Raw genomic sequence first — 25,026 nt, 5'->3', positions numbered from 1 at the left:
CTGTGTATCTCACAGTGATTCAATTTTAAAAAAAAAAAGAGAGAGAAGTGAATCATACTTTAAAGTCAATGCCAATTTTCATTACCTGTTGAATAACTTTGACCAAATCTTTTAGCACCTGCCGTCGTTTCCGAACATCCTTGTTTGTTATCACTGCTGTAGTCAAATAGCGGAGAATATGTGGACACATTGTCTGAATTGCATTAAGATACCTAAGGAAAAAAATGGGAACTTATTTAGTACTAATAACCTGCCTATCATTTCAACACCCAATTGATATCATCTACCATTAAAAATCAAATCCAGCAAATCTGAACCTAAGGACAGTGGTAGGTCTCGGGCACCCAGGTGGTGATAAGGTTCCATTATACTACATCAAAGCCATAAACTTGAACACTATTATAAATATGTCAGCTAACTACCATTAATACTTAATCAGTTAAATAAATAAGAAGAAATGCCTGACTAGTCTGTTGGATTGTAATCCTTTAGTAACCCATGATTGCAAACACTTAAGAACGAATATCTGAGGCCGGAGAGATACAAGCAAGTAAGGCGCTTACTTGACTAGCACAGGGTTGACCTGAACTGGGACATTCCATGTGGTCCCCATCCCACCAGGACTGATCCCTGAACATAGAACCAGGAACTAAGCTCTGAGCCAACACTGGGTGTGCACCCCCACACCAGCATCACCACTGCCTCCTTCCCTAAAGCTTGTAATTACAAGGGAAAAAATCTGGTCCATGGAATCTAAATGATAAGGACAATGTCAGATGTTATTTATTACTCTGGAGTACATAGGAGATTCACTGAAAAGGCTAAAAACCCTGGGGAGCAAAAGAATTTCAGAAGGTCTTTAAATATGCTATCAGACTGCATAATACTATGATAATTTTCAATCACTCACCCAAAAGAAAAAAAAGTGAAAACCTTTTCTGCAGAAATTACTAATTAAAATCAGATAACTGGACATGTACATTAAGGAATCAAGGGATACAAGACTGAAAACAAGGGAGAGGTAAATTTTAAGACTGCTGCTAAATTAATTGGTAGTGCTTGAACTACAATAAATATAGACGGCAGGCAAATGTTAACGACAGTGCCTGGGCTAATTATTCAGCAAATGTTACTACTATTAGCTGAACACCTTACATCTCAAGTGCTTATCTTGTATTTATCCTACTTACTTACCTAAAATAGCTCTCTAATTTTTGCCTAATAAATAGTAATTGAGCACCTTTCATGGCCAAGTCCTGTACTATAGGCTTAGGAAACTGTGTCTATTTCCTCATCTAAATATTTAAGTTCTAACTGCCCACCCAGGTTCCACCTTCTATCACATAACCACTGTCACTTTCTCCTTCCCTCTTCCTTAATTTAAAAGCTCACACCACATGTTCTCCCCAACACAGACCTTATGTCCTAAGGTTATAATGATGATGACCTTAGAAAATGATGTAAATCAATTTCCAGAAAATGATGCAAATCAATTTCCTATCATCTGTACAAACACCATAAAATGTTTAACCATTCAGAGTACCTGAGAATTTGGTAATTGCCTCACACACAATACTACCTAGCTACCTTTGAATTTCCTCAAAACAAATCTGGTATTTAAATTGTTCATGGCAGATAGTACAGTGTTAAAGGGAGAGCACCTAGGTTTGAGCCCCTGTGCCACAGGGCTTCCCAAACATTGCTGTGCACTGCCAGTGTGGCCCTTAGTGCCCCTGGCACTGAAGGGCCCAAGAAGCACCACATCCTCAGGCCATAGAGTTGTACTGCTGACACAATAGGCTGTGAATGACCAGGAGTGGCCTCGACGCCATATATAATCTTTCAAACATGACCAGGAGTGACCCCCGAGCAGAGAGCAAGGAGCACCCTGAGTACTTCTGGGTGTGGTCCAGCCCCACCCCAAAGTAGAAAAACAAATTTTTAGAAAAAAGTTAACCTAAGCACATTAGCTAACAATCTCATCAGCTGAAAAACTAAGCCGGAGTTTAAAGCTGAATCTTCAAACTACAATGTTCATTTGGCACAATTTCTTGCCAGGGATGTTACGAGCAAGAAAGAATAAATGAATTTCTTAATGTGCTTAAAAGTAGTTTTCTTGGAAATTATGAAATCTATTCATCATTTATCCCAAATTATACAGGAATGCTCTACATCAAAATTTCTTTTGACTTACCTAACTTTAAAACATGTCTTCCTTGTTTTTATTGAAGGATGACTTCCCTGGGAAATAATTTCTATCTGTCAGTATATGGCTGGGGTAAGTAAAATAAATGATAAAAGAAAGGTCCAGCAAGTAACTTAGGTTCTGCAGGCCTCAATTCAAAACTGAGATTATAGAGGAAAATCTACTTTTAGAAAAAGAAAATAAATTTTCTGATTTTATTGATAAAACTCAAATGTAGTAACTGAGTACAATCTCTTGAAATAAGGATATACTAATGAGGAATACAATCCTTTTATTGGGATAACTTTGCTTAATTGAGTTCAAAGTCAGATTTCTATTATCACAATTGCATATATTTATGCCAGTGATGAGATTTTGCATATTTAATTTTTGAAAATGTTTTACATTCACCTAGGTACCACCAAACAAATCTGACAAGCACATGATTTAAATGTAACATAGTCACCACTTGGCATTTGTATTATTCCACGAAGTTCTTCTTTAGCCATTGCTTTAGCTTATCATTAAATGCAGACAAATAAACACAGAAACCCAAAACCGTGAGGCTGCTAAGTGCTGTCACTCAACCTCACACCTCTTCATTCTCAGATATGGAAAACAAATTATCTAATGCTTCCTTTTCAGCAGGTCCGACTTTAGGGGAGAGACTCTCCAAACAATAATAGTGAGTTTTGTTGAAATATTGAATGCAATCAAAGTGAAAGTAAATTGAAATATATTAGTTACACAGGCGGGGGGGGTAGGGGCATGGGGGGCTAGGGGCGTGGGGGGCTAGGGGTGTGGGGGTGCGGGGTGGAGCTATATTGTGATTCTTGGTGGTGGAATATATGCACTGGTGAAGGGATGGGTGTTCGAGCATTGTATAACTGAAACTTAAACCTGAAAACTTTGTAACTTTCCACATGGTGACTCAATAAAAAAATAAAAATAAAAAATAGACTCAAACTTTATACTTAAAAAAAATAAATAAGTGCAGGCAAATAAATTCCAATTCAACTGCACAATAGGATTTAAGTATGGAAATATCCTTTCTATTTTATGTTCAAAAAATAAACCTGCCATAAATTTGTTTGCGGATGAAGTTCTCCTTCTTATGTTAGCTTTCGATAGAAGATAAAGTAAATAAAGCAACCAGGTGTTATTTGTGTTTCATACAATATTAGTTGCCATCAAAATGACTTCTGCAATGTATTATCTCCTGGTATCAGCCAATCCAAACTTGGCAAGTTGAGCTCCCCCACCCCCCCCACCCACTTTAACCCTCTCAAGATGCTAACAAAAGATAAATTCCAATCATTATAATAGCATTTCAAGTAGTTTTGAATTTCTTTCATCTTTCGTTTTTGTTTGTTCTGGGGCCACACCGAGCTCTGATCAGGGTTTATTCCCGGCTCTGCAATCAGAGATCACTCCTAGTGAGCTCATGGGACCATACGGGTGCTACAGTTGGAACCCAGCTGGATGCATGCAAGACAAGTATCCTACCTACTGTACTAACTCTCCGCCCCAGCCACCGGTAGTTTTGAGTTTCTGAATCCAAAAGTTTCACTTAAACTTTGTTCCTGTTAACCTTCAAAAATCACGAAATTCGTGGACTGACAACAGTAAAACTCACAGGAATCGATGATGTTTACTGATTACACTGCTGAGTCAATATACCATGAAGTGTTTTCCATGAAACATGCATAAGTGATCAATAAAGCAATTAATATCATACTCTAAATGAGTCATATTTTCACAGGCTTTGTAAATTTATCCTATTAAGCCTCATTTCACCACATATATTCATCATCAAAAGTTTGAACACATCTTAGATCACACTTCAGGCCCATATTCCCCAATGTGACCTGTACTGCACCCTCTCCTGCCGAGGGGTCACTAGGACAATCTAGAGGAGTTGTAGTAGTCTTAGGTGCATCTTGGGAGGGAACTTAGTTCACTTAAAGGTGGGTTTGGGGGGTAAGGGGAGGAATTATGATTGCCTTTTAATCTGAAAAGGACAAGGTGAGTCAGTAAGTCCAGGAGCCTCTGACATTTACAGTACTAAATGAGTATGTTCTCAACTTTGAAAGTATGTTTTTATGCTAGTTGTTCTATATTAAGGTCAATGAATAAATAACCATACACAGGGTAGACACAATATACAAAGCTTTAGGAAAACATAGTATGATCTGGGCTTAAAAAAACATAGTATGAGACTAATACTCAAGGACAGTAGAAACGGGCCAGGAGGATGGGTCCATGGTTGGAAGCCTCCCTTAGGTACTGGGGAGAAGGCAGGTGGAATAGAGAAGGAACCACTAGGTAATGATAGTTGAAAATGATCACTCTGGATAAGAACTGTGTGCTAAAAGTAGGCAAAGGAACAAAGAAGATAACCTCTCAGCATCTGTACTGTAATGTCCAATTATAGGGAAGAGAGAGGAGATACAGATGGGGGTCAGGGGGAGAGAAAGAGATGCCTGCTATAGAAGTAGGCTGGTGAGATGGGGCAACAGAAGGGAAACTGGGTCACTAGTGGTGGGAAATGTACACTGGTAGAGGGGACTGGTGTTGCAGCATTGTATGACTGCCAAAACCCGATCATGAATAGCTTAACGGCATATCTCACAGTGAATCAATAAAAGGTAATTCCTTTTTCTTAAAAATTATATATATTTTTTATTTTATGAATCACTGTGAGATACAATTACAGACTTAAAACTTGCACGATTACATTTTGGTCAAAAAAAGCCCCAAACCAAAAAATGTAGAAAAAAATGAAAGACAGACTAAAAAGACAATACATAAAAAAAGGAAGGACATCTGGAATACTTCAGTAGATGAATTTTTAGATGCTGACCAGACCTTTATACAAGGAAATTTTTAGGGGACATCCTGAACTTCAGAAGAAAAACACTGAGCCCTGATTAAAAAAAAAAAAATGGGAAAAGAGGAATATGAAAGGTCTGAGTCTGGATACCTAGACAATTTTAACACGGAAGCTTGAGATATCTTAGAAAGTTTTAATTATTTTTATTTAGAAAAACAAATTACACATTATTTTGCTAACTGGAGTTTTTATTTTATGAGAGAAAAATTCACCCCCAAATTATTAGAATTTTTCATCTCTCTTTTTTTGTGTGTGTGGTGGAGGGGTGGGGTTCTTGGGGTCATAGCCAGGCATTACTCTTGGCTCTGCACTCAGGAATTACTTGTTGGAGCTTGGGGGCGGGGAGGGTTCATATAAGATGCTGGGGATCAAACCCAGATCACCCTGTGCAAGGCAAACAACCTACCTACTGTATTGCTCCAGCCACAATTTTCCGTATCTCTATAACACCTATGTTCATTTAAGCCTGTAAATTTGCAAAAATGCTGACTGAAACAATAATATGGCCACTTCTAAAGTCAAACATGTTTAAACAAATGCCTCAGAAGCAGGTCAAGATGTCATCATGGGTTCTTCTCTCCCAACATCCTCAGAAATCAATAACAGGTTTTCAGTGTCACTGGCTTAGAAAATGGAATAGGCCAGAAAAGCTGCTCATACATCTTGGATGCTACCACGTCAGTCCCTAGCACCATGCATGGTCCCAGAAGACTGCTAGGGGTCACTCCTGAGCATAGAGCCAGAATAACCGGTACACTACCAGATGTGACCTAATCCCTCTGGTTCAATCCGTGGCTCAGCAGCTGGTTGCCTGAGACAGCCAGGAGTAGCTCTGAGAACTGCTGGATGTGGCAAAAACCTCAACAAGACCAGGGTTTTCAAGGTTCATCACCTTCTTTCACAGAACAATTTCATGAGGTGACAAACTATAACATACGATTATCCATTCCGTCAGAAAAGCAGGTGGACAAATATAAATCACAAGCTTAAGATGAAAAGTAGCTACCTCACTTAAACATGCAATCTAGAAAAATTGCTCTAACAACAAACCTTTAAAGTTCATGGGGAAAAATAGTCAGAATCAAGGAAAATAAAATGAGCCTTTATAAAGAAAGACAAATCTTGGAAATGCCACTCAAATATTATGTATGTTTCTCAAGCCATGATCAGGGGTCACATTGGCAAAAATACTGTAAAGATGAAAATGTTAGGGCAATAAAATTTGATGCTGGGTGTCATTAAATAGGAGAAGCAAGAAAAAATAAATCCATAACATATATAGTTAACTTAAGAAAAATGCAAGAATGTATAACAGGAAAAGAACAGTCAACAAAAGATTCTGGGAAAAATCAAAAGATGCTAGACCCAAAAACCAAACCGCAACCCTTATATCTTACAGCACATACATACCTTTATTTGAAACAAAAGATTAGAACATAAGGCCTGAAATCAAGATCTTAAAAATGGTAAACCTTAAAAGTCCTAGAATTACATTTATATTCTTTAATTAACAGCACATCGAACATGAAGAGAAATACCAGACCGCCAGAGAAACATATTTGGGGGTGACGGGGTGGAGAGGGCAAACCTTCACAATACAAAGTCAAAGCTATATAGAAAAATAACTTACTGTGGCTGGTAAAGGAAAAGATCGATAATGTTATCACGCCCTTTGGGGTGGTTGAAGAAAACAAAGAGAGACCAGTGAATGAGCCATGTTCGCTGCTGCAGAGACTGGAGTGGAGAACTCACAGACTGAAAGATCAAAACCAAAGTATACAGGGAAATATTAATATGAGAAAGAAGCAAGGACAAGAAACATTGTTGATCTCATAATTTACTTAAAACCTAGCATCTTTGGGGCTGAAAAGATAGTACAGTAAGTAAGGTAGTTGGCCGGGTTCGATCCCTGGCACTCTATAAGGTACCCTGAGCACCACCAGTAATTCCTGAGTGCAGAACCAAGAGTAAGTCCTGAGCATAGCTGGGTAAGGTCCTCAAACAAAAGAAAACAAAACAAACACAAAAACCCCTTCTCTCTTCTAAGATATACACAAGAGACCAGAGAAAGATAGTACACTGGGAAGGATACTTGCCTTGCATACGGCCAACCCAGGTTCAATCCCCTTGCACCCAGATGTCCCTCAAACACAACCAGGTCCTGAGTGCAGAGCCAGTAGTAAACCCTGAGCACCCTCTGGGTATGCCCCCCCACCCCCCGCAAAAAAAAAAAAAAAACCCAAACCCCCACAACACCAAAAACCCACAAAAAACCCCCCAAAGATCTTCACTGGCATTACTGTGATCAAAGTGTAATTCCCTCAATCCTCCACTCTGCCTGATCACCAACATTTGAAATTTAAAATTTTCACTAAGAAACTTTTACAGGGTCTGTAACAATTATACAGACTTCAAGGCACTGAAGACTGAACTTTTTCAAAATATGTGGCCTAATGAGGCATTAGTTTAGATGAAAAACATATTCTGTGTAGGATTTTAATAATAGGTGGCATGAACAGTATTGTGTCATTTTCACTAAAACAATAAAAAAGACATTAAAAAATATGAAAGAAATAAAAACAGAATACTTTACTCCAAAGTCAGAAGAAAGTCTAACAATTTTCTGTAAGGAGAGGCAGTGAAACCTGCTTATCCACTAACTCACAATGCTATTTTCATAGGACAACATCTAATCCTTTTTGTTTCTTTATCCCGTTCTTCCTTTCAAAAAGCACAAAATGTATCCTTCATCAGAGATCAAGGACATAGAGAACTTTCAGTGACTGTCTGAAAAAGCAGAACTCACATTATTATCTATGGTCTCTTTCAACCGGGTAAGGTCTTCCATGGCTGCATCCCAATTCTGCATTAAGATTTCAGAAGCCAGTTTCCCCCAGAGTGAACTCAAAGCATTTCTATCTGTTGCTGGAACCTGTTTAAGCAAGCATAATTAATTATATTCTGAGTTTTCTGAAGAAAAAAAGAAAATATATTTTACATCCCTGTCTAGCCTCTGAAAGACCTGTGCCTCTTTCCCCAAAACGTGAGTTATGTAAGTCCATACTGCCTCGTACTGACTCAAACAGCTCCATTTAATTAAATTTACTAGAACTGCGAAGGTCTTTGACATTCATTCTAGACTAGAAATTTAAAAGTAACTTAAAACTCGAACACAACACACCAGTGTTTTAGAATTACCCATTTTGCATAACATATGTAACTAATCAAATTTTTAGGCAGTGAAGTTAGTTATAAAAACAAGATAGTCAAAATGTTGCTAAAATCAATAGAGTAAGAAATCAAGACTTATAAAATCCCTTTATCATGTCAAGAGAAATTATTTCCAGAAAAAATTTCAAATTAAGACATAAATGAAAGGTAGATATAAACAGATAAAAAGGTTATCATTAATACCAAAGAAATATAGAGTAAAATGACCTGTCAAATAATCTTAAGGAAAAAACCATAAACAGTATTTTAATACTCACTTAAAAAATATTTAAAACATAAAATGTTACTTGTTAACATTTGCCATAAACATCGCAAAAATCATACAATACCATAACATAGAATCTAAGCTGAAACTTTAAATTAAATATATTAAAACACACAGTAGTATAATTATAATATACTGTTAAAGATTGTAATTACAAGCTAAATAAAACTTTACAAATAGGATTAGAAATTTAGCACCAATAATACCACTCTCACTTTCTGTATATGCTAAACCAAATATTTACACTTTAGTTTTCTGCATCCATAAATGGGGCTAGTTGGCCAGGGATGTGACTCAGCAATATACAAAAAAAAAAAAAAAAAAAAGAGGGGGAAATCCACTTTTTAATGACAAAATACATGGATCTCATGCACAGTAATAATTCAGAAAATGTAAGTTACTATTAAATTAATGTGAATAGAAATTTATTTTTAGAATCAGTGTGTTCCTAATTAACAAAATTATAACCAATGTGAATAGAAATAAATATTAAAGAAAGTTCTGTGAATTTCGGGAACAATAAATACTTAGATCTAAGTCAGTCTCTACCTATACATATTAATATATACCTTTGATGGCAGTAAGGAACTGAAAGATAGTGAATAAAGTTCAAAACATAGGAAGAACAGGCAAATAACAGAAACTGAATTTTAAGTTTTAAAACACAATTATGAAATGACTATTATTGTAAAAGGTACACAAATCTTGTACATATTCATGACAACTGTTATAAAAACTGGGCATAATTCAAATGTTCACAATAGACATACACATTTTTATAATAGACTATTAGTCAGCAATAAAAAGAATCAAGCTTGTGATATATGCAATACCATGAACAAATCTCAAGAACTTGCTGGTCAAAATAAGTGCAGTACAGCTTACATTATTTTAATACTACACACATATAAAAATCTTAAAGAAAACTAATCTATAGACATAAAAAAGAAGATTAATGTATGAATTAGGTATAGAATGTGACTGGTAAGGGGCATAAGAAGTATATCTGAGGCAATATAAATATATGATTTGGTGATGACAAAAATCCATAAAATCAAATTATAAAAATAACATGTATATGCCTAAAAAGTTTAAGTATTAAAATATTCAATCAAATTTAATATGACATAAATTTTAAGATATACTATTCTTTTCTTTGCGTAACTAATTCCTTACATCTCAATTCCATATTTCTAAAATGCTTAAAATTACATAAAACAGGTATCATTTTCACCGACAACATAGAAGATTATTCATTCTAGGTAGAAAGCGTTGGTTCAGATCTTAAGGTCTGGGGCTGGGAAAGTGGCTCAAGTGGCAGAGCTCATGTCCATTAAGTACAAAACCCCAAGTTGAATCCCCAGCACCATGTGGCTCTGGTGGTCTATAAGCACAGTTGGGCTCTACAGGGTAGGCAAAGCTCTGCCAGGACTGATCTCCAGCCTGAGCATAATTGTGTATGTTTCCCATGAAAAAAGAAAAGATCCTTCAGAAGTCTGCTAAAGTTATCATTACTCAGGCTTCTTGGGCAGCCAGACATTCAAGTCTATTACAAGTAACTCATATTAGATTAGATCTATTTAACCAAAAACAATTACAAACAACTGGGGGAAAAAAATCGTAAGAAACAGCAACCTTGGTGTCAAACAGCAACCTTGAATCTAAAAAATCACTTTACTTCAAATAGCTACTCAGAGGGGAAGAGTTCTATTTAGGAGCTAGTTCAAAGACAACAATGATGAAAGAACTGAACAAAATCGTTGAAATATAGTCAAATAACTTCTAATAACAAATGCGTTTAAAAATGAATACCAAATTTGCCCCATTCTTCATTTCAAATTAAAGTATTCCTTCGAGCACAATAACTCAAGCTTTACAACCAAACAAGGTGCATCCAAATACTCCTTCATATAAGACAACAAGTTCTTATAAAAGTAGATCCTAGGGTCACACAGCTTTAATTTATACAACAGTGACCTACAATAGGTCACTTGGAGAGTCAAATTCTAATCTCAGAACATAGTTACAATGGTTCTTTCATAGCTTATGTTTCTCTAGCCATAGATTTAAAAGAAAAATGAACCACCAGAACAGAATTTAGAAAAAGACTTTTGAATTAAAAAAATTAAAGGAATAAAAATTTTTAAATATATAATTCATCCCAAATCCAAACAGACTTTTTACAATATTTCAAATATACATATATAAGCATAGTACTATACCTAAATCAAGAGAATAATATATATTTTTAAAACAATAGTTTAAATAGCTTTTTATAAGCTTCTACCAATTGCCACATGAAGTGGTCAGCTCCAACCCACCTCAAATGTTTTGTGGCAAAAGATGGGGCAAAAATTTAAAAGCTAAGTATTCATACTCTGTAAGCACATATCAGTATTTTTGACTCGTGTAAAACTTTTGCATTCAAATCATGCTATTTAATCATTTAACCAAACATCATCTGAGTTCCAGCACAAGGTTTGCTAGGCAAGGCAAAAAGCTTAAAACACATCTAAATTTGTTTAATGACAGATCTAAACTGGGATCTTTTTATTACAGAAAAAAAAAAGCACAAAAATCACTGAACTTTTAAGTAGATAGCACTCACTTGTGAAATTTGCCAGACTAATCCTAAAAACCGTATTACCTAAACACAGTGATACTATTAAAACTGAAACATTACATATGATAGGGTAAAAGTGCTTTGCAGCACACAGCAAGTTTCTGAATCCCTAAAGGTCCGTGAGCTCTGGTACTGCTCTGGCTCCAGTCCATGTCATTACAGTTGGCTCCTCATACCAACCGGCTTTCAAGGGTGGATATGCTAGAAGAGTTTCAATATCTGGATTTCCAGCAGTTACCTTAAGTTTCCATGTCTTAGCAAAATGGCACATTCACTCACTGACCAGCAACAATAAATTTACTGTGCTAGAATGCTAACATGACACTAAATCTTCATTCTCAAAATTCACTCCCAGCATTAACAAATGATATGAATAACCAACTCTTTTCATGTACCTGTAATCATATCAGGCTTCTGATTTTACAATCCTGGTTTAAGCTGTTTACATTTCCAAAGTAATCAACTTTTACTCTCCTAAATCCTTCATAATATTCAAAGTAAAACTGATGGAATTTTCTGATAAGTCACAAGTTTAACATGACCGATTACTTTCAATACACCTGCAAATGAACCCCAGTTAGTCTGTACATTAAGTATTTACAAGTGAATAAGAAAAAAATAATTTTATTCAAGTTAAATGTGAAAATAAATGAAAAATCTAAGAACACATCAGCAGTCTATAAAAGTGAAGTGAAATGCTTTTATTTCTAAGTGTAGAAATTTCATGTATTAGTAACACCAATGTACCTATCTCTCTAAAGTGGAAAAAGTACAAAAGCCACAGTCTTTTACGGCATGTGAAATTCAAAAAACAAGACACCTAAATAAATAAATAAATAAGAGGCACAAAAGAAAGACACTTTGGAACACAAAAAGTCTGAGTTTGGCACGTAAGAGCTCATTTTTCGACCTCTAGAATTAAAGAAATTAATTCACCCAACTCCCTTTATTTAACGAAAGCATAAAATCTAAGAAGGTGTCAGAAAAGTGTAGATAGCAAACAGGGAACTTTATGATTAACAATTTGCTGGAACAGTGGTATGTAAATGCATTTATCCCCTTCAAAATGAAGAAGCAATCCACATCACATTCTGACAGCTGAAGTAACAGAGATGTTACCATTAAGACTTAAAATCTAATTATCATTAGACTTCCATATTTTAAAACAAATTCAAGGTGGACAGCATTAAAAAATAAAATGCAATTAAATTAAGGTTAATATTTATTTAAGCATTTAGAATTTGTCGCTCACTATGCAGTTCAGTAATAGTAAATATTATAACAGAATAGACCTATTAAATGGTGGAACTCTAGTTAATACTAAAGCCGTACAATTATACAGAAATAACAAAGTGGCTGAAATTTTTGGGGAACTCCAAGAACAAGTTTAAATCTCCCTTCATACTTTGAAGTCCTGATACAAGCATCTCCCATTTCTACTTGTCTTTTGATGGGAAAGCATTTTTTCCCCTCCTTTTGCCAAAAACCAAAATCCAGCAATTAATGAAAAGATCTAAACCTAAAAAATTATTTTAAGCAATATAGTGTCCTTCAAAAGAGAAGAAAAAGTTACTTACCAAGACTCTAAAGAAGTAAAGATATTCTGCTGCTCCAGAGTAATTTCCACATTCATACTGGAATTTTGCATACCTGTAGAGTGTATCTAAGTATTCTTGCCTAAACTAGAAAAACAAACTTTCATGAAATTCTGCTTTTCAATTTTGACAGCTTTAAAAGTTAACCCATTTCCTTTTAAATGCCCCGTCTCCCAAAATTACCACCAAAACATAAATATCATGATTAAATCATTCCGTGACCCTTAAACATACATTAAAAACCAATATTCAATATTCATAATTCTATCTCAAAAAATTAATTTTATTGCGCTATTAGCTTGAATTACAGCTCCAAGTATGACATGTGAATCTCTTAGCTGGTGACTAGCTAGCTATCAACCATTATACATTCCTATATATTTTTATGATTTAGTTAAATTGACATTAGATCTTTGTGAAAACTGGCACCAAACTGCACCAAACTAGAGTTACTGATGAAAGGAAGGTGAAACTTAAAAAACAAAGGCTTACAACAATATAATAACAAATATTTTAGAATGAAATAATCTATAATAGTAACATGAGAAACTGAACTTGGATGCAAGTTAAAGAATTAAAAATATGCAATCTCAAACTTCGAACTAATACAATCGGGGCAAAGATTAAGAGGTGCCCAAGAAAGCCAACATTCCTTTACTTGGGTTTAATGAAGTTTTTGATAATGTCAAGGACTACTATTTTTTGTTCAAAACAGTTCTCATTCAAATTTAGTTCTTTTAACTTATTTGCAAACACATGAGAAACAGAAAGGAAATTATTTTGAAATTATAATTTATTTTGGAAACTAAAAACAATTTCCTATAGCACCAATTTTTAATTGTCACTATCACTGTCATCCACTGCTCATCGATTTGCTCAAGCAGGCACCAGTAACAAAGAATATTTAATCCAAACATCAGAAAATTCTACATTAGTCACAAATCTATCTGCATCGCATTACTTTTAAATGAGCTGCATGATAACAAAACACTTTTAAATGCCACTTACACCATGTTTATCTGCCAGGTAGTCAAAGAGCATCCGACCGTCCCTTAATAGTAAAAAAGAAGAATTAACTCTATTTTAAAGGGTGTGAAAAATAAACCTTTAAAACTTACAGCCAATCTAAAGGGAGGTTAACTGAAATATTTCAATATTAAATATATATAACACCTCACACTGAAATAAACAGAACACTGCATATTTTGAACATAAAATACAGAAACTTGGGGCTGGGATGTGGTTCAAGTGGTACAGCAGGTGGCTCCATGGTAAAAGAATCTGAGTTTGGGGCTGGGAAGATAGTTCACAGGCAGGAACACGCCTTGTACTGCAGGGAGCCAAGCCAGGTTTATCCCCTCTACCCTATGAGGTCCCCTGAGCTCAGTCAGGTGATCCCTGAGTACAGAGGCAGGAGTAAGAGCTGAGCAACTGCAGATGTGGCCCAAAGACCAAAAAGAAACAAACAAAAAGAATCTAGGTCTGATCCCCGACACCAGCAAAAATAAAAAGGGGTAGAGCGGTGGAAAATTACAAACTTATTGGTGGTGGAACAAATGCATTGGTGAAGGGATGGGTGTTTGAGCACAGTATGACTGAGACTCGACCCTAAAAGCCCTGTAACTGTTCTCATGGTAATGCAATTAAAAATTTTTTTTAATTTTAAAAAAATTTACAAACTTAAAAAATTCATATCCAAAAATAATTAAATGAATTTTACTTAATTTAGACTTCTGTACCTCTAATGAAAATCACAGGTTCTTTTTCACCACATAAAAACTTTGGAAGTTTTAAAGTAATAAAATCAAAACATGCAAACTATACTATGTGTTCTCTTTAAGTTACCTTTCCAATATACTGAAATAAAAAATTTTAAATCATTCCTAATTTGAGTGTTAGGCTACACACTCTATAAACGTGTAGATTTTCACATAAAAATATACTTTAGAAAAACCTAGCACTTCTGAGCAAAGATAACAAGACACCTCAGGTAAATAATCACAGTTTGATGCCTCTCTGGTTACCTCCTGGGACAGCATGTGCAGTTTAATATAATACGATCAATGAAATTTAATTATGGGAAACTGGTGGAAAGTGATTTACTTTAAAAATAGTTTATGCTGGGGTAGAGTGATAATGTAGCATATAGGGTTATTGCCTTGAACACAGCATATCAGGGTTCATTCCCAGGACCCCATTATGCTGTAGGGCTGCAAGAGACAGTACAGTAAGGCAGGCCACTAGCCTCACAAGTAGCACACCTGATTTTAATTCCCAGCACCCCTTATGGTCCCTGGAGGCCTTCCAGGAGTGATTCCCAGAGCAGAGCCAGGAGTAAGCCCTAAGCACTGATGGGCATGGCACCAAAACAAACAGAAGAAGTTGTTTGGGAATGGGGAGCCTGGAACACATATTTTGCATGAAAAGACCTGGTTTTGATCCCTGGCCTTGTAAGCAGTGGCCAGGACGGACCACTGAAAAGGAACCTCTGAAAATACTCCAGGAGTAGCCCCAGAACACCACTCGGTATAGCGCAAAACCAAAGGAAAAAAGTAGCTTATAGGTTTAACTAAACAAGTTTTCAAATTTAGTGCTTACGAAACTAAATGAGTCTCCTCATTTAGTGGTAAAATCTACAATCATCCATATTCTTATCTATGTACGTGTAATTGTGTATATGACATAATATGCACATCACGATATGCCATAATGTAGTCAAGTCCTTACTTAATGTTTCATACTATTTAAAAAATTTTAGGTGTCACATCTTATTGAAAAAAAAAAAAAAAGCAGACCCTCAAATCTCCTTTCGTTCAATAAGAGCCAGGTAGGTCATCTAAGTTAAAATGAAATAATTTTGAAAGAGATGCGGACCTGGTATCACATACTCAAGGATCTGATCTTAAAAAATAATATTTGGCAATACTCCCCCAAATTACAAATGACAGGTTAAAGCCAATCTTAAAAAAATTTATTTGATTTTATGTTCTAAAAACCAAAGGTAATATGGTAATGTGGTAATATCAGCCCCTCCTCCTGAGAATATATAGATAGTTCAAATATATCTCAATGGTAACACTCAACTTTAGATTTTGGTTATAGACATTTCTAAACACAAATGGTTTCAATTAGAGATCTACATTAAGAGAGGAAGGCAACATGACTTTTCTGGAAGCCAAACAGTAAGTCCATTTCCAACTAAGGGAGAGTTAGTAATAGAATAACCTTATCAGCTTCACACTGCCCTCCTTGGAATGACATCAAGGCTGGAAGGATATGAGAGAATGTATCGAGTGCATGATAAAGGGAGTTCAGGTTTCTCTTGCACAGGGCAACAGGTTTAACTAAGAGTTGGATAATTCTTGTTGGGGGATGGGGCACTTACTATCCAACACATTACAGGATGTTTAGCACATCCATCTTCTCTCTTCCTAGGTGTCAGTAGAACCCCTACCTTAAGACAACCACAAACTTTCCAGACAATGCCAAATGACCCCCAAATGAAGGGGAAACTGCTACAGTATGATCAAATTTGGGTAACTGGTAAAAAAAACAGTTCTAAATGAGAATTAACATACCACAAACTTTCACAATGAAATCTAAGGTAAGTTTGAAACAACACTTGTAATAATTTAAGAAAGAGAATTTTTAAAAAGAAAAGTTCACCTGGTTGATTGCATTTGTCTTGTAGTTTCCGGGTCTTCAAACATCTTCACAATTGGTTCCGTTTCTGCCTGAAGTTGCTTCAGTTGTGCAACAACTGTGGTCCTTTTTTCCCTCAAAGCTAGTTACAGATGCAAAGGAGCTTATTATTAATTTGAGCTGCTCACCTCATGCAAGTCACTAGAAAGCTTCCAACTTGAATTGTGTGTAAGTTTATGTATATCCTCACAACTCAGTTAATACCTACAACCAGTTTCTTCCTTAGCTACAAAGACCCGAAAAGGAAGTAGGAATCCTGGTCCTGCTCTTAGTTTACCTAAGTGGGGAATCACAGAGACAGCAGGTGGCTGACGGGGGTAGGGCTGCTGACAAGAATCAATACATTTAATTTCATCCCACTTCTTTTCATATCTGTTCTCACTGACTTCTCTCAGGTAACTACTAATCTACATATTATTACCATAGGTTTTATAAATAGAGCAAGTGGGATTTAAATCTAGTCGATAACTTTTTTCCCCCACTATAAATGTAAATTTTATACTTTTCAAGCCTATTTCTTTTTAATGCATCATGAAGTCAGAGAAAACTTACACATAACTTCCCCTGCTAGCATGTTTGTTTTCGTTTCCCTCTGGAATAGCTGACCTTTCCACCACAAACTGAAATTTAAAGAGTTTCTCTTATTAAAGTTTCTATGTGAGAAAGTATAAACTAGAACGATGTTTATCAAGTACAGTAAGAGACTTATAAATTTTAATTTAAACATAGTATATGAGTCCAGAATCTTTTCAAATACTATGTAATATAAATGATGTATTTTCCAAACTTATGGGATATTTTGGGGAGGGTTGTGGGGGGAGGAGGAGCTTTTTGGGCCACACCCAACAGTGCTCAGGAGTCAATCCAAGTAGGATTCAGTAGACTAGATGAGGTGCTGGCAAGGGCCCTCAACTATCACAGAAAACAGGACTTTGGAAACACTATACCACAGCTGTTCTTCAACCTGAGTGCTGAGCATCCAAGAACTTGCTAATTAAGTAGATCTGGTGATGGCCTCAGATACGTATTTCTTACCTGTTCTTTCAGGTGGTATTTGTCCAGGGAACAATACTTTTAGGAACTATGGAAATACACAGAAGTCTCAAGCAGAAAACAGTATTTTTCAAAGGTATAGAAGGTGCTAAATGACCTCCACCAATGTTCAAGATATTCTCAGTAAATCTGATTTTTAAGGACAACTTATAGTCTCATAGTTTTTACTATGAGAATATAATTTAGAAGACCCATAACTTTCAACCAGAGAATCTGATAGACTTCAATTCTAAAGACAAAACTTACCATGAGGAATATCATCAGAATAAAGGTTTTTGTACACATCCATAGCAAAATCTACCATGTTGGTATCACTAAGAAGATCCAATTTGCCTTGCAGTAATTCCTTTTCATTATATATCTGCAAAAAAAAAAAAATCGCTAATATACATAGATGTATATATTGATGTTCCTCCAAAAGCTCAACACTATGATCAGTTTACATAAAAATCCACTACATAGATGGTAGAGGAATAGTAACAGCTGGCAGGGTGTTTGCCTGGCAAGCATGCATCTGACCCAGGGTCACTGTCCAGCACTTGCTACACAGAGACAACATTTAACACTGTTCAGTGTGAAGGAACACTTTTTAAAATACTACTTTAAAAGTATTACCATTACCCACTCTCTCATAAGACAAGCAATCAACCTCCACTTTACCTAAAAATTGAAAAATGAAGACACAGCCACCCCCACCTACTTGAAGACTGTTCCTGGCAGTGTGGAATGGGGAATGAGGTGAGAAGGATCTAACAGACAACACATTTTCTATCATTTCAGCTATCTCTTAGGCCTCTACCTTTTTAGAACGTGTCTCTACACACAATTACACCTTCTAGAACAAGACCGAGTCCATGAGACTACCACACACACTCTGGTAAGCACATTGAGTTGTCTCTTCACATCCAGGTAAACGTGAATCGACAGTTATTTAAAGCACTTTCACATCTACAAGATGCAGTGAATTAGCCTCTCCTTTACCCTTTCACATTTCTTCAATATACACAATCTCCTCTAATGTTTTCCCATAGTCACCCCTGAAATAAAACTAGCACATCATATAAGTCAAACAAACATATCCATATCACAGTTTCAAGGAACATAGGACCAAGTAAAGCAAATTCACATGAAGTGAACTATATTGATAAGTCATCAGGTATTCTACAAAACAATACTGACAAATTAATTTTCTGATTTAATCAGTTATCAAGACCTCAAAAAAATTTTTTTATCAAATATGATTTTGCCAAGGAAAGAAACCTGTATGAAGAACTACTATCCAGTGAAAACGTGAAAGTGGTTCTACGAGATCAAAATCCTACTCTAACAGACTTCAAAACATGGCTCTTTTGCCACTAGAGCTCATTTTATATCTACATCGGCTTATATCACCTTCTCTAAACTCTGTCCCATAGGCATTCTGTAAAGGGTAGATAGTAAATAGTAAATAAATTTTATGCATCAAGATATCAAAACCACCTTATTACAAGAACTCTTATGTAAAGAACTCATATAAAACAGTGAAAGTTCAAGCGAAAAGATGTTTGTAGAGAATTCACCAGAGGTTTAGCAAATGGCAAACAAATACCCCCCCAAAATTCCAAGATCATGAATCATAAAATAGCCTAGTTAAAACCACATCAAAAAACCTTTTTAAAAAAGCTGTAACAATGTTATGTAAAACTAAACATACTTTTGAGCAAAGGAGAACTACTTTGGAAAATTGATTTTAATTTCAAGTTCAAATACTATTTGACCCAGCAATACTAGATTCTCAAGAGAAATGGGTGCGTTCATTTAAAAAGCCATTGCTAAGCATGTTCACAGCAGCATTACTTGTAATAACTAAAAAAGAATAAGCTATGGTATACTTGTACACAGTCACTGTATCACTGTCATCTAGTTTGTCACTGATTTGCTTGAGTGGGCACCAGTAACGTCTCCATTGTGAGACTTGTTACTGTTTTCGGCCTAACGAATGGGCTATGTCGTGTGGGCAGGACACCCTCTGTAGCTCGCAGGGCTCTCCGAGAGGGATGGAAGAATCAAACCCAGGTTGGTCGTGTGCAAGACAAATGCCCAACCTGCTGTGCTATCGCTCCAACCCATACTTGTACAATGAACTAACAATACCAACAGTGAATTAATTACTATTGCTACAAATTACAAAAATGAATGAACTACTATTATCATTAACAACCTGGGGGCTCTCATAATACTGAAAAAAAGCTATTCAAAGTAGTACATGGTAGTGAATGCCTGATTAATTTTCTATAAAATTCTAAAGGGGCAAAAGTAACCTACCAACCTGCCTTTGAGCCATGAGACGAATGGCATGAGGAATCAACAGTCAGATTTTTAAGATGTTTGTAATGTTTTATTTATTGATCTGGATAGTGGTCACAAAAATGTGCTTACTAAAAAAAATACTTATTCACTTTTCTATATTTAATAAAGTTGGCTTTGAAAGGTTAAAGCTGAGTTTCGGTCTGCCTCATGAAAACTCTGGAAACACCCTCTTCCTGAAGCATGCCATCTCTTCTTCCCACCCAGTCAACTGCTTTTATTTGCAATGTAATAACAGACCTCAAAACATGGCTCTTAGAGCTGGAGCAATAGCACAGCGGGTAGTGCGTTTGCCTTGCAAGCGGCCCACCTGGGTTAGATTCCCAGCATCCCATCTAGTCCCCCGAGCACCGCCAGGAGTAACCCCTGAGCATCTCAGGGTGTGACCCCCCCAAAAAACAAAACAAACAAACAAAAAAACAACAAAAAAAAACATGGCTCTTTTGCCACTAGAGCTCATTTTATATCTACATCGGCTTATGTCACCTTCTCTAAACTCTGTCCTATAGGCATTCTGTAAAGGGCAGATAGTAAATAGTAAATAAATTTTGCGCATCAAGATATCAAAACCACCTTATTACAATGGAGAAACAGGTTTCAAGAATTTTCCTTTTTGACATAAAAATATAATAAAGGAGCAACATTTCTTGTAAATACAGGTCTATTTGAAATTCAAATTCTTTTGAGGAGTAAATATTTCACTTAAATGTTTGGGGAGGTACAATAATGTTTTTCAACAGAAAATGCTCACAAATATTATGCTAAAACTTATTGCGGGCAGAGACAATACAGCAAGTAGGGCATTTGCCTTGCATGCAGGCAGCCTGAGTTCGGTCCCCAGCACTACAGCTGGCTCCTGAATCCTACAGGAGTGATTCCTTAGCACAAAGTCTTGAGTATAACCAAGTGTGACCCCAAAACACCAAAAACAAACAAACAAATAAACAAACATGTTCAGCTTACAGGCCACACAAAACAAGCAGAGGAGATAGCTTTATTAATCCTCTACTATTACTTGCTGATCCATGTTCTAGCAATCAACACCTCTGAAAACATACCCTATTTTTCAAACAGATTAAATATTTTAATCTTTTTTCTACTATGCTCTCCATATCCAACATTTATACTTATGATTCATTAAACTTAAGCCTTAAAATTCGCTTATTCCTCAAATCATAACAATTTTCATCGAGTAACTCATCTCTAAAATGTCCAACTTAATTCAACACCTCTTCTACCATTACCATTAAAACCATCATTATACCTACTCTGCTCTAATTGTCCTAGAACTCTTTTTGGCTGTCATGTTTTACTAAAGATCATTTTTAACTACTTCAAGAATTTTCTTTAGAAATATCATTGACTCCATCTATTTTCTCCAAATACAATCCAGTGCTAATTTTAGAGTTCTGAAAAGTGTTTTACTGCTTAGAATGAAGATAAGTTGTTTAAAAAACTTGTTATTATCATCACATTTGTGCCTTTTTGTATTCACTTATCAGCAATCCTTCCCACTAATCTCCAATGGCACTTACTTATTAAAAGTCTATCTCCATACACTCCCACTGATCAATGCCTGTCTTGAGTCAGTCTTCCCTGGCACCATTTCCAGTCCTTAACTAAAACCCAATGGTTGTCTCACTCCCCTCTTGGACAGGATCCCTTAGTCTACCAACAGAAAACACCAAAGAGCACCTTACTGTTTACTGTTCCAGAAGGTCAAGTGTTCTATATTTACTATTTATATCATTCTCATAAATACCCCTTGAGGTTGGTAGTAGTATTGACATTTAGCTACTTAGGAATGAAATAGAGAAAAGGATACTTAGGAATGAAACTGCTAAGGGTAGATGTGGAGGGGGTCGGAGTCTAGAATGTTGCTGGGGGCTGGGCATCTCCAGGGGATGCAGGGACAAGTGCCTGGGATGGAATCCCCAAAAGCTGCATTGTAGCTCTCAGAGTCTTAGAGTCAAAGAGCAGGATCCAAATTCATCACTCAGACAACAAAAAACTATGTAGTTTTCCTCTCACATAAGAATAAATAGTATGACAAAAATATCCATTAATTCTTAAAAATTATCACTGAAAGTCTTCCTAAATATTTTATGTGCCAAGAACAGAGAACAAAAACCAACCTGCTATGCTCATGGTACAAACATACTTCAACATAGTTGCAGGAACAGAGCACAAATGTATCAATCTAGCTTTGCCACCTCAGTATAAAACCATCATGTGTAATAGTCACTGTTTCTATCCTAACCATTAGCCTTCACAACCAAACTTAACCTGCTTCTTAAAAATTCTTTGTGCCAACCAACAGTTCATTTTTGACAGCACCCCACTGGTATACCTTTTTTTTTTGTTTTGTTTTCTAATTACACATCCTCAGCTCCTAGCAAAGATGGGTTGAATGACTGGATTTTGGAATAGAAAAATTCATGAAAGCCCTATAGTTAGTTCACTGATAATAATATCCTCAGGAAAACTTTGGCATAGAAAAGCCATCTTACCAACATTCATCAGACAATTGGAAACGAATTTTGTCTTGCTAATACTAGCTGACTTTAGAGACCAATTTATACTTACATATTTCAAACCCTTTCATCTCCCTTGAAAAAACAAAAGTGTTCACATTAAAGTAAGGCTAGTTTAGAAGCATTTCTACTAGTAACTGGTAAAGAATTTCAAAACTGATTCTTCTATTCCTTCATCTTCAGTGAATTATCCTTTCAGAAAACAGAAGGTAATGAACTACTTCATGAAAGCACTAAATTATGGGTTTAAGTAACCTCCTAAATACAATAAAAAAAAAAAATCAAGGCCGAAATATCCTTTAAAAGCTTTTTATGGAAAGACATCTTTGAGTATTTATGAAAATGAACCTTGCTGTTTGCTAGCATCTGTCTATAGTGTTTAGAAAAAATTCCCATCAGCTAAAAGTAACTACAAGGGACATTTGAAATGATCAGACAAGTTAGAGTCTCTTCTTTTACTGCTGTTGGAGCAGGAAAAATCTACTTCCCAAACGAGGGATGCCCCAGAGTGAACAAGCTATAATCTAAACAAAAAACAGAATTAAGTTATCTGGCCAGTAAGCCAACCCCTTCACATAAAAATATCACTTAATTTTTAACTTTTTAGAATAGTAAAAATACTTGACTGATATTATAACTAAGGTCATATACTTCTATGTACTGGTCCAAACCCAATATATAAAACCGAAAGTGAATTTTACGGCAGGATATGGATTTTGAGTGGTCATGATGTCAATAGAGGTTCTCTGATAACAACAATATAAACCACTGTCGCGGGTGGTGTAATTATAATTATTGAAGTGCACCAACTGCCCAAACACTAAAGATGCAACTCAGCCCACGATTTCAAAACTTTCAAAACTGAGGAGTTTTTCAAATGCATCACTATAACCACACAGAAAAGATAACTTCAATTCAGATCGGCAGCAACCCGTGCATCTGTCCACCAGAAAACATTTTTTGGGTTACTATGAGTCAATGGGGTTTTCTTCCGGGGCGAGGGGTCGCCCCAAGTCACCCGACGCTTCCGGGCTGCGGGTACTTGTCGAAACATCATTCCAAAAAAAAAAAAAAAAAAAAGCAATACGGGAAAACTCGCAACTTGACCGAAGTTCCAAGTGTGAGCAAATTATTCCAGCCGGCAAAATCATCAAGCCCAAGCCACCCCCTTGCTATGGGCTCCGAGTAAGCAAAAACGCAAAACACTCTTCCAACACTCCGATTTGCTTTTACAGTCCGCCCCAAAGTCAAGCTCGAGTGTCTTTAAACAGGGAGTACACGGGAAAGAGACGCGGAAAGTCCTCGGGAAGGGATGCAGAGACCTTGCCCCCGAGTTCCAGGCTGTCAAGCTCAGCAGCTCTCGCAGGGGCCTCACTCAGAGACGCCCCCAAACCCGAGACAACGCGCAACTCCCAGCGGCGGCTTCTTCCTGTCCTACTTCGCGGCTGCCTCACACGTGTCACGTCTCGGGCTTCCGCCGCCGCCGTTCGGCCACGCTCCGCATCTCCTGCCCTCCCCGCACCCGCTCCTCGCGCTCCCGGTGCCCCTCACCTCTTTCACGGAGAGAAACTCGAGCAACGGAAAGACTAGATGCCTATCCAAAAAGTGCGCGATGCGAGTAGTCAAGTCGTACTCCGCCATCTTGCCAGGGAAAGGAAAGACAGCTCTCGCGAAAACTTTATTGATCGCGCCGACAAACGGACACGCTCTGCACTACGCATGTGCGATGGCTAAAGTTCCCGCCCAGGAAAGGGCGGAAGTTCGGCTCCGGAGCGCTCAGAGAGCCACTGCGCCGGCGCGCGCGCGCGCGCTTCCTCGCCCTGCCCCGGGTCGCTCTCGAGCCGGACGGAACCTCAAATAAAATGTTTTTTCCATTTGCACAATTGTTCGCCTCGCCCTGCAGTTCTTTCTCTTAATAAGTATTTAAAATTGGATGCGGAGGCAATGTCGATTGCTTTCGGCTGCGACTGAAGACAAAATACAAGACCGCTTCCCCCCTTTCAGGAAGTTTTACAAAAGGAATTAATTGAGCTTTTATTGGGCGTATAGTAATTTTTTCTAAGCGTTTGCGAATTTAAGGTGAGATGGATTTCTAGACAGGAAGGAAATAGCAGAGGATTATAATGAGAATCACAGTTTGGAGGGTGGTGGCTAGGTTGAGCCTATTCGAGTGGTTAGAGAAAACTCGGGTGGAAGTTGGTCGTGTTTGAGAACACTCGGTAACCGTGAAGCTGAGACCTGTGCAGTAAGACATGGGGCAAAATTCCACGTTCAAAACCCAGAGGCCCTTGGAGAGAAAAGGATTTGGTGTGTCTCCCACGAGGGGGAAGGGTGATGCCTGCTGGAAGTAGACTAGAGATTTAACACGATGGCCACTCAACACCCCTATTGCAAACCACGAAACCCAATTGGAGAGAGAGAACAAAAGGGAATATCCTGCCACAGAGGCAGGGTGGGGTGGGGGGAGATGGGATTGAAGGGTGGGAGGGATGCTGGGTTTATTGGTGGTAGAGAATGGGCACTGGTGAAGGGATGGGTTCTTGAACATTGTATGAGGGAAACACGAGCACGAAAATGTATAAATCTGTAACTGTACCCT

General features: G+C 36.9%; 1 protein-coding gene across 1 annotated transcript in view; it reads right to left on the bottom strand.

The window, feature by feature from the left end:
• Positions 1–24,119, bottom strand: part of EIF3E (eukaryotic translation initiation factor 3 subunit E) — a 38,940-nt gene extending 14,821 nt beyond the window's left edge. The window contains exons 1-8 of the mRNA XM_004607671.2: positions 23,979–24,119; positions 17,794–17,908; positions 16,459–16,576; positions 13,801–13,843; positions 12,775–12,879; positions 7,885–8,010; positions 6,709–6,833; positions 86–212 (exon numbers count right to left, since the gene is read on the bottom strand). Of these exons, the coding sequence (XP_004607728.1) occupies positions 86–212; positions 6,709–6,833; positions 7,885–8,010; positions 12,775–12,879; positions 13,801–13,843; positions 16,459–16,576; positions 17,794–17,908; positions 23,979–24,068 (849 nt within the window). The 5' untranslated portion in view covers positions 24,069–24,119. The remainder of the gene's footprint in view (positions 1–85; positions 213–6,708; positions 6,834–7,884; positions 8,011–12,774; positions 12,880–13,800; positions 13,844–16,458; positions 16,577–17,793; positions 17,909–23,978) is intronic.
• Between the last annotated feature and the right edge of the window lie 907 nt (positions 24,120–25,026).

Source organism: Sorex araneus, chromosome 2, assembly GCF_027595985.1.
Source record: "Sorex araneus isolate mSorAra2 chromosome 2, mSorAra2.pri, whole genome shotgun sequence".
Taxonomy (NCBI): Eukaryota; Metazoa; Chordata; class Mammalia; order Eulipotyphla; family Soricidae; genus Sorex; species Sorex araneus.
This window is presented reverse-complemented; position numbering and strand designations above follow the sequence as displayed.